We start from the raw sequence: 10936 nt of genomic DNA, 5'->3' as shown, positions 1-10936 counted from the left end.
TTCCCATGATGTGTGTGTGTGTGTGTGTGTGTTTGTATTACTGTGTATATTTCAGTGATGTGAAATGAAATGACACTCAATTTACCTGTCTATATGATTTTATTGTATATTGGGTCAATTCAGGTATTGCTAAATAAAAACATTTAAACATGAATGAAAAATTACTTGTCACAAATTAAGAAAAAATAATTTTAACCCAACTCACTCCAGTAGCATCAGATCCAACTCAAAGCAACCCCTCCTTGGGTTTCTGTGGTGGTATCTCTACAGAAGTAGATTGCTCAACCTTCCTTCCAAGGAGTGGCTGGTGGATTTGAACCACCTGCCTTCTGGTTAGTAGTTAAATGCCTTAGGCACTACGATACCAGAGCTGCTAAACCAAACTCACTACCATCAAGTTGGATCCGACTCATAGCGCCCCTCCTTGGGTTTCTGAGGTGGTATCACTACAGAAGTAGATTGCCCAGCCTTCCTTAGTGGCTGGTGAGTTTGAACTGCCAGCTTTCTGGTTAGCAGTCAAGTGCCTTAGGCACCACGCTACCAGAGCACTAATAATATAGTAATTAGAGAACTAGAGAACAATTATATTCTCCAGTTTCTACTTGAGAAAATATCAAAATATTATAAAGATAATGGAGTTGGTTGGAAATGCACTTTCATCCCCACTCCTCCTCCAAGCCCTGGACCTGGATCTGCCTGGTGATAGAGCTCAGATTCCTGTCCACTGTGAACTTTGACACTGGACCTAAAGCCCTCCTTTACTATCCTCTTCCAAAGTGGAGGAAGCTCTGGTAAAGTAGTGCCTAAGGCACTTGACTGCTAACCAAAAGGCTGGTGCTTCAAACCCACCAGCCACTCCTCAGAAAGAAGATTGAATAATCTACTTCCGTGGTGATACTGCCTCGGAAACCCAAGGAGGGGTTGCCATGAGTCTGGTCCAACTCAACCACACACAACAACAACAACAACAACCACCAAAGTGGGAAAAAAAAAAAAAGGATTAACTCACAATGTAGGGAAATCTTAAACTTCTATACATCTGAAGGATATATATATACCCAGAAGTTAGAACTTGTAAGAAATAATCAACATTCACTTCCTTTGGCACAAGAATGAATCACCATTTTAATCAATCCATAGCATTCCTTCCATGTCTTAGAATAAATCCATCCTTGCCTGGGAGTCAGTAGTCTCTAGCCCCAGAATAATCTCCTCAGATCCTAACTATTGAAAGGGATGTCATGACATGCCTGGGGGGTCCTCTCAAGTGTCCAGGCTCCTTTGGCTGTTTTCTGTTACTGCTACTTGAGACTGATTAAAAGAGCCTCATATCTATCAATAGGAATTTCCAAAAGGACAGACTGAATGGATTAAAAAGATGACTAATATAAGTAGAAGAGCTTAATTAAATGTGAAAATTAATCCATGTACAAAATATACAAATTTATTCCTCTTTTTGTCACAGTAGCTCTCCTACTTTCTACAAATAGCTCTTGGAGCCTGCTGGAGTCAAGGGACAGTGACACACTGCGGTTTCCTCTGCTGAAGGCCCATTGTTTCTTGGCCTGGCTAAAAGCCTGGAAGGAAGGGTTGCCATGCTGGGTGCTGTGTACACGCCTGCCTTCTACAGAGCAGTCATTGCTTCCTGGAGTGTGAGCCATAGATGCACTCTTTTAGTCAGAGATTATCCAAACTGATAACTGAAAAGTAAATGAGAGCTTTTTACTCTTAGGTTTACATCTCAAGATAAAGGAATATTTTTGTTCTTCTTCTGCCTCCAATGGGACAGTCATCTGAGAATTCTTGCTTCTCTAGATGAGACAATCCTCATTCTCAAATATTGTTGCTCAAATGTTTCTCATATCTAAAGTAGGGACAGCTCCTTAAATTTGGATCTTAGAAAGGCAGACTTATATTTTCCAAGATTATAATTGCCTCATTTCCCCAGAGCGTCCATATTTTAGTGGTGAAAGAAATGACTGTTTAGCTTGGAAGACTTTTTAGTTTAGGAAGATAAAAGCTGGAGGGAAAAGTGTGGATGTGTGAGGGAGTAACAGTGGCCTTCAAGAAAATGAAGTGTTAATGTACAGAGGATGGAGACCAGCTGCCTTTCCTCTCCACTGAGGTGGGCCAAGGGAAACCAGCCCATGGTGCAATAGGGGGAGCTCAGGGAAGGGTCAGAGCCTTCTCATGGCAGTGAGAGTTGACAGTGGAGCATGGTGGAATAACACAACTTTTAGAAAGTGACTCTGAAGATTGACTGCTCTGTGTGTACTATATAATTCCTGAATCCTGATAGCTCCCAAATATACCATGAAGATATTTAATTCCAAGGGCACAATATCACTGTCTTTTTTTCACAAATATTTATGATATATCTACAACGTATAAACCACTGTAGAGGAGAGCAGTCTTGAGTTCCCGTGGCTCAGTGGAAAAACAGAGTCTGCAACAGGATTTCAGCTCTGTAGCTTACCATTTAAGGGACCTATACACAATACATAACTATACACTATACACCTATACACTATATATAATTATTCAACCTCTCTGAACTTAACATCCTTATCTGTAAAGTACCAATTCCACAGAGAATTTGTTAATATTGAAAGTTGTGATAAATATAAATTCCCTGGTGCAAGAGCAGGTAGGTATTGGGCATTTAATGAACAGCATCAGGTACTAGTCATTATGAGGTCTATCCATGCAGGGGATTTTGACTCCTTTATCCATGATACTGACAATCTCTCCATAAGAACCAAGGTATATGTACTGTGTTGTCAGTGAAGGCTAACATGGGTATATGGGTGGATAGATGGGTGGACCAGCTGAATGATTAGGTATGTCTATGCGATGGGGAGTGTATCCAAGAACATATAGAGGGTTGGCAGACAATGGTCCTATAAGTTTACGTGAATGATCAGAATTCCCAGGGGTATAGTAGAGCTGACAAGGGGCAAGTTTGTGGTCACTGCTTGGTCACAGCCAGATACCCAGAGGGACCGAGTAGTTGACCTGCAGGCTTGGGACCATAGTCGCAGGGGACACCAAGCTCAATTGGCTTAACATACTATACAAAACATTGTTCCACCTCCTACTTTGGCGAGTAGCGACTGGGATCTTAAAAGCTAGCAAGCTGCCATCTAGATGCAACGATGGGTCTCTCCTTGTCCAGAGCAAAGGAGAATGAAGAAAACCAAAATTCATGGAAACAATTAGTCCTAGCGACTGGTACAGCATCCCATCTCCAACCTATACTACTATGAGACGAGAAGAACTAGATGGTTCCCAGCTACCACTGTCATCCACTTAAAAGGGAATCTATGTAGGAGATCCTTGATAGAGAGGGAGAATAATGTGGAACAAAACTCAAAATTATTTGGAGAAAAAAAAAAAAAGGGTGGGGGGGGAGACCAGGTTTGCTGTTCCGATAGAGCTTGGTGGAACCACTAAGACTATGGACCCTAGCTGCCCTTCAGATCTGGAATTGAACACACACTTGTGGTTTCCAGCCAAACAAAATACAGGCATATGAGTTGAACATTTACCTCAAGTAGATACACTCCCTGGAGAAACAATCATGGGAGAAAGAAGGGCTGCTTATGCACAGGGAGACAGCTCAGGGGGCAGGAGTGCATGGAGAGATGGACACAAGGAAGAGGTAACTATGGGGAGGAAGAGGGAGGGGAGATATTGCATTGTGGTAAACTATGGTCAATGTCATGAGACAAAGTATATGTGAACCACTGTATGGAAAGTAAATTTGCTCTGTAAACCTTCACACAAATCACAACTGAAAAAAAAAAAAAAAAAAAAGAACCAAGGTATAGCTACTACCATTTTACATTTTATGAAACAGAGGCATAGAGAGGCTAAGTAACTTGCATAAGACAACCAGCCGACAAGTTATGGGTCAGTGCTTTCATAGACATGAATATCACATTAAAAATCATATCCTCCTTCCACCACATCACACAATCTCACAGTACGTGAAACAATGGAGACTGAGACATTAGCAGCACTTTCACATATGCTTAAACCCCTATTTTCAAAGCTCCAGAACTCAAGCCCAAGATCTGCCCTTCTCCACTTTGCTGGGCATCCAATCTATTTTGCAGAGCTATCATCACAAGCTTAAGGACCTCTGGTGTACACTCGGTCCTCAGGCATTTGGCTGGTAATCAGAAGATCGGTGGTTCAAAGCCACCAGCTGCTCCTCCAGAAGGAGATGAGGCAATCTACTTCTGTAAAAAAGATTGAAAGCCTTGGAAACCCCATGGGGGTCACAATGCATAGGAATTGACTTGATGGCAGTGGATTTGGTTTGGTTTGGTGAGCACAAGCTTTGATGACAAAAACAAATTCTCTTTGAAGTCTTCTCAGATATTATCAAAACTTTTGGCAATATAGTGAATATATTGGATTTCTTTTAGATCTGTAAGCTGTTTTCATCACATTCTATAATTACAATCATTATTTATTCATAAGTATACTTATTTATTCAATAAACATTAGTTGATGTCTATGTTCCAGGTGATGCACTAGGTTCTGGGAATTTCTGCATCTATCTATTAAAAAAGAAAAAGAGAGATCAACAAAATATTTCAATGTAATGAGGTAATTGCTCTGGTATAAATGGTATATAAAGCTCACAGGAGGGAGTTTGGAAAAGTATTTCAAAGTAAGTGACATTTGAGCTGGGTCTTATGCACTGTAGGAGATCAGACATCTAGTCAGAGTCCTTTGTGGAAACTGTATTTGATGAAATCCCAGGGTTTAGGGATCTTGTACAGTCTTCCACCCAAATCAGATCTACAATCTGACCCATCTCCATGACATCCCCAACAAATGATTTTTTATCTAGTCCGTTCCTGAACACCTGCCTTGCAGGACAATTTCCCATGATGTGTGTGTGTGTGTGTGTGTGTTTGATATGTGTGTGAATATGTGTGGTAGTGGTACATATGGGTGCAGATGTTATGCATGTGTGACATGTGGTATGTATGGTCTGTGACATGTGCATGTGTAGTGTGCAGTATGTGTGTGAGTATGTTATATGTGATGTATTTGTGCGATTTATGTTGTATATGGGATGTATGTGTGATGTGTGTGTGCATGATGTGCATGTAGTATATGCAGTATGTGTGGTAAGAGTCTGTCCATGTGTGAGTGAGTGAACATGTGATATGTGCGCATGTGTGTGAATGTGTGTCACAGTGGTGTGTGCATGTGTGTGTGGTATGTGCATGTGTGTGTGGTATGTGCAGTGTGTTTTATATGTGGCCTGTTCATGTGTGCAAGTGTGGGAATGAGTGTATGGTATGTGTGTAGTATCTGTGGTGCATGATATGTATAGTGTGTGTCTGTGGTATGTGTGTGAATGTGTGTATGGGGTGTGTGTAGTTTGTGTGATGTGTGAATTTTGTGTATGGTATATGTGGTGTTCGTATATTCCATATATATTCTGATCACAGCCATAGACATCAATATGAAATTGTCTTTTGGAAATTGCAACATATCCTCTCTCCTCATGTTGAAACATATGAGCACTGCTGGCTCATGTTCTTACAAATGCTTGTCTGTCTCTACCTCGTCACTCCACAAGTCCTTCTCTTGTTCCCTTGCTTGAAAAACCCTACCCCCAGCAATGCTGTTGGTAGATGCTGAGCTTACAATGATATCTATGTACCTGCCTTCAAGGTCCATGGGAGCAGGGATGGAATTAAAGACTGGCTGGCTAAAATAGGTAAAAAAAAAAAATAAAAAAGCCCAAATTCATGTATATTGAGCTTTCAATATGTCAAAAATAGTGTACTTTATCTTGGTGATTTCATAGTTTTACTATGTTACTGAGATATATATATAGTTATGATATCTGATATACCTTAATTCAAGACTTTTACTATTTTAATGAGAGTAGAATATTTTAATAATGTATTAAATTTTAATGGTGAGAATGCAGCTGAATATATTACAAAAATTATTATCATTAATTTTTCACCAAGGAATTAACCAGTGAACCAATTTATCCTTTAAGACACTGGCTGTTTTGAGTTTTAGAAACCAAAAATCTACTTGCCTATTGGTCTATGAGCTAAGGAGTGAGTATGGGTAGATGCTGTTTTTCCAAAAGCCATGCAACACACTTGAAGAATGTTTGACTCATTCATATTTTTACCCTTGCAAGATACTGCAACACGTTATGTGGCTGGATACTTTCAGTATTTTTATTTGGCAATCATTTCTATATGATATACAGTTAGCTAAAGTTGCATTTTTAAAACTTCAGAATGTACCAGTCAACCTTTCATCCATATTTTCATGGTTTAATTGTTATTCCAAACAATTTTGCCTCTGAAAAATATATCTTGAGATAAGATTTCAAAAATTATTAAAGCAGATTATTAAATTGAAGATATTTTGTCAGATGATAAACCTTTTATATGTTGGCTAAGAATCTATGTGTCACAAAGCGGGGAATGTTGTGAACATTAATAGTATTCATACTATAGCTCCTAATGGCTTATACTAACACCTTTGAAATACAAGTTCTGGCTTTTACTTACTTGTACCATAAGGGCATTATAAGGAAAAATGAACTTCTGAAAGTTCAGCATACAACAGAGAGAAGTGCTTCACATTAGCAGGAACTCTCCTCATCATGGATTTGGATTCAAATATAGCCTTTACCATTTGTCATAACGCCTATAACGGTTAGCATTTTTGCATGTAAATTAGTACACATGGATTTAATAATCAAGTATTTATATATAATGGCTCAGTGCCTATGGCATTTAACTACTAACCAGAAAGGTGGCAGTTCAAATCCACCAGCCCCTCCGTGGAAGGAAGATGGCACAATCTACTTCTGTAAAGCTTTACCACCTTGGAAACCCAACTGGGATGGCTATGAGTCAGAATAGACTTAGTGGCAGAGGGTTCTGTTTTGGTTTGGTACTTACATATGGAGTGGAGAGTCATGTTATATTTTATCAGGTATATATTAGATTTGGGTGGATGCTTGTACCAATGTGCTCAGAATGCCACAAAAGGAAACCTTAACTCTCCACTATTTATTCCTGCTCCCATCAAATCTATCACTTATTTTCTCTCACTAGATGTGGGTTGTTTTTTCATGGTTTAACTTTCCAACTTGTATAATCTATGGTAAATCCTTTCTTTTATTCTCTGATGCTTTCATGCAAGTTTTTCACTTTTTCCTCTTACATCTTATTAAATATTTCTTTTAAAAATCATAAACTGTTCTAGTGGTCCTATGTGAGATTGTAATTTGCTTTTACAAAGTCAACATAAAGAGAAAGATTTTGTTAAAGTATCTCTGTCTATTAACATGTGAGTATTTTTAGTACTAGCAAACTACATGATGATGGAGTCCTTCTGAATTTAACAGTGTGATTTTAAGAGTAAAGAAAAAAATGAATCAGTTTATTAGAATCTAACATTTATAAAATAACACCTAATATACATAATTGCACTATTCTCATTTTCTTTTATTAACAAAAGAAATGATACTTTGTGTAGACATTTCATACTAATCACAAGGAAACTAAAGCCTCTGAAAATAGTACACAAATGATAGATATTAAATCAAAAAGGTTTATTGTAAAAAAAAGATCTTCAAATTTTTTTTTAAAGAAATATTGATTTTACAAATCTTCAGGTTGTTTATTGGCATAGCTATAAACAACATCTCACTTTCATACAAAATCCATTCAATCATATAAAAATAAACACAAATTTACATTGACTCATCCTCTATACAATTAGAAAAAAAGGCACTTGGAATGGGAGACTGTTGAGTGTACTGCATTTGTTTATGTATTTAAAATATTTTTAAGTACATTACAGAGTTCCTAAGAATCCTTTCTTGCACTTTTTCCCAGTTTTAATTAAGCTTAGAAAATCATTTAAAAATCTTAAAAAATGTAAGACATGGATCAAGTATGTACCAGGAATGTCTAAAGTTTATTTCCCTCCCCCCCACAAGGCACATACTCTTTACTGGCAAATAAAAAAAATAAACCCCCTCCCTTAACCTTCCCCCCAAAAAAGCTTTTAATACATTCATTTCTGTTTTTCTCTTGTTTTTTTTTTTTTTTTTTTGGCCTCTGTTAAAAATACAGTTTAAAGCATTACAGATAACCAAAATGGCCCTTAATTTAACATGATTACCAGACATCCAACATGTAAGGCAGTAAACTTGGAATACTTTACAAAGCACCTGAGATAGTGTTTGGCAGATTCTCTTCCTATAAGAAATTCTATTACAAACTCTGTTACAAAGCAATACTTCAGTTGAAATGATTTGGCAGCACTGTAAATCTTTGCATTCTTCCTTAGTTTAAAAAAAGATGCAATGTGGTTTTTCGCTTCATCTTTGAAAAGAAAGGTCCTTGTCTTTTATCCTCTCAATCTGGCTGTCAGTAAATATATGAAAATTTTAAACTTCACATGGAAAGGATTAAATTTAAACACATGGATTTGTGATTTTCAGCTGTGTGTGTGTGTGTGTGTGTTTGGTTGGTAAGCACAAGAGAAAATGCCTTTGGAATTGGAGTGAAGAAATGAATTCTATCCCAGTAAACATTGATTGCATCACTCAGTGTGCTACGCAGCAGCCTGATTCCTCATGTTTGTGCAGAAGAGACATTCGAGAGAAGGTTTTGGAGCAGTTTTTGCACTGGTATTTCTTTACATCAGAATGGGTCTGCAGATGGGCCCTCAGATTTGACCTGTCTGCAAAGGCTCTGTTGCAGTGAGGGCAAGAAAAAGGCTTCTCCCCTGTGAGGCGGAGGGGGTGGGGGCAGGAAGGAAATGAAAAAGAAAGTCAGTGTTTTCAGAGGAAAAATAAAGTCAAACAATGTTTATAAATATTCACTATCCTTTTCTAAAAGAATGAAAAGCAGCAAAACTTGATTAAAATTCACTGTAATAGATCATTATTTTAATATCTGGCCCTTTAAGAAAAATTTGAAGATTGCATTAAAAAAAAAATCACACCCAGAATATAATTACTACTGCCAGTCACACAGAAATAATTCATGTAGTTCTAGGACTTTCACTTATGAAAGCTTTCTGCTTTAGCAGGTGCAGTGAATGTTGAGCAATTCCCAACATTTCCCAGTATATTCCCTCTTTCTGTATTATGACTAAGGCATGATAAATGACTTCACTCCCCAGAGAATAATTTTGTGCTAGGAATAAAACAATTCAGAAAGAAGAAAAAAAAATTCAGTTACATCTACCCAACTAGCTCTGGACTGCTAGATACCACAGCCAGAAAGTGATTAACAGAAAACTCTTCATCTATTTACCAAATCAATTGATTAAGATAGTAACATTTGTATTTGCTGATTACACAGAACACACATTCAAATACATCTTTCCTGATTTTCTAACTGATCTTTGAGACCAAACCTCCGGTGCCTACTTTCCAAAGTCTAAATGTTGTTTGCAGTCGCCGCAACAGAGGCTGTTAACAAAAATTGGAGCACTTGGTGCTCTAAGGACTTCTGGAGAGTAGTCAGGAAGTTGCTATAAATTAACGTCAATTGGTAAGAGCACTGTGTCACTACTTAATGCAAATCCAATAGCCAGCACAGAGCTTCATTCTAGCAGAGAGCAATACTCTTATCTACTTTTTTTATTTTCTTACCAGTGTGAGTTCTAATATGTCCTTGAAGTAACCAGGGTCTAGAAAATGCCTTGCCACAGATCTTGCAGACACAAGGTAAAGTGTGGGTCCGAATGTGCATCTTAAGGGCACCCAGGCTCACGTATTCCTTGTCACAGTATTTACAGCTGAAGGATTTCCTAGACTGAGCATCGCAATGCAGCTGCTTATGTTTGGCCAGCCCAGAAAAAGTTGAATAAGTCTTATTGCATAAATTGCACTGAAACTTTTCAGCTTCAGTGGCATGGGGGTCTGAAAGCTTGGATTGTATTCTTTCCTCTTCATCACTAATCGGACTTTCTGAGCCACTGTGGTCCTTGGATGAGGTGTCAGATGGAGGAGGGGGACTCACTCGCCCCAAGGCTGAGGGATATCCAGAGAGAGGTGAAAGGTCATTTGGCAGTGGGGAGTGGAATGGAGCTGTTGTAGTCCACACAGTAATGGGGTTGTATGCTCCTGAGCTGAGGATCTCTGGTTGTGGGATGACCGGCATGGGGTAACTCTCATAGAGATATGGGGAAATAATCACTAGGGTAAAGAATAGGAAAGAAAATTACAGTCAAAATAATTAAACCACCACACGAAGAAGCTATATGACAACACCTACAGGACTTTATAAATGTAGACTAAGGCCCATTTGGGAGGGCATTTGTAAAACCTTTCACTTGTACCCTGACACTCACATACTTGTTGCATGTCATGCACATATATGTCTGCTGAGCACACAGTCTGACAGCTGCTCTAACCTACACAATGCTCTGCTGTCCGGGAGTGAAGCCAAGTAAGGGCCTGCACATTCCCAATGGTTGATAAAGGACCTGCATCGTATTTTCAAACATGTAGAAAAGTTGTTTTCCATTTTATGCATAGATTATTTTATTTACATGTTTTATGTTGTGAATACAAAAATGCATTCTGCAAAAACGCAAACTGCTTTAGAAAAAACCTCATTTACATGAAAAAACAGTACTTCAAACTTTATGTAATGTTTCTCATCCTCCATACATTCATTATGCATATATACATAATACACATATTTTATAAATGAGCTGGCAATAGTCAATGAAGTTTTTCTTGTCCTTTAAGAGTTTTTAAAAGTTTTAAATTAAAGCTGACCCTGAAGGACTAACAGATTATAAGGTAAATTCACTGTTTTAAAGGGAAACAGCTTAGTCTTTAGCTCTTAAAAATACTATTTGAGTAGTGATATAAATAAAATGTATATATATATATATATACACA

At 38.0% G+C, this 10936-nt stretch overlaps 1 protein-coding gene across 1 annotated transcript in view; it reads right to left on the bottom strand.

Annotated features, from left to right (window-relative positions):
* Nucleotides 1-8620: 8620 nt before the first annotated feature.
* SNAI2 (snail family transcriptional repressor 2) overlaps nucleotides 8621-10936 on the bottom strand; it is a 19393-nt gene continuing 17077 nt past the window's right edge. Inside the window, exons 3-4 of the mRNA XM_007952381.1 lie at nucleotides 9677-10222; nucleotides 8621-8802 (exon numbers count right to left, since the gene is read on the bottom strand). Of these exons, the coding sequence (XP_007950572.1) occupies nucleotides 8621-8802; nucleotides 9677-10222 (728 nt within the window). The remainder of the gene's footprint in view (nucleotides 8803-9676; nucleotides 10223-10936) is intronic.

Source organism: Orycteropus afer, unplaced genomic scaffold, assembly GCF_000298275.1.
Source record: "Orycteropus afer afer isolate SDZICR_OR568_19922 unplaced genomic scaffold, OryAfe1.0 scaffold00333, whole genome shotgun sequence".
Classification (NCBI taxonomy): Eukaryota; Metazoa; Chordata; class Mammalia; order Tubulidentata; family Orycteropodidae; genus Orycteropus; species Orycteropus afer.
Note: the sequence above shows the minus strand (reverse complement) of the source record. Positions and strands in the feature narration are given on the sequence as shown.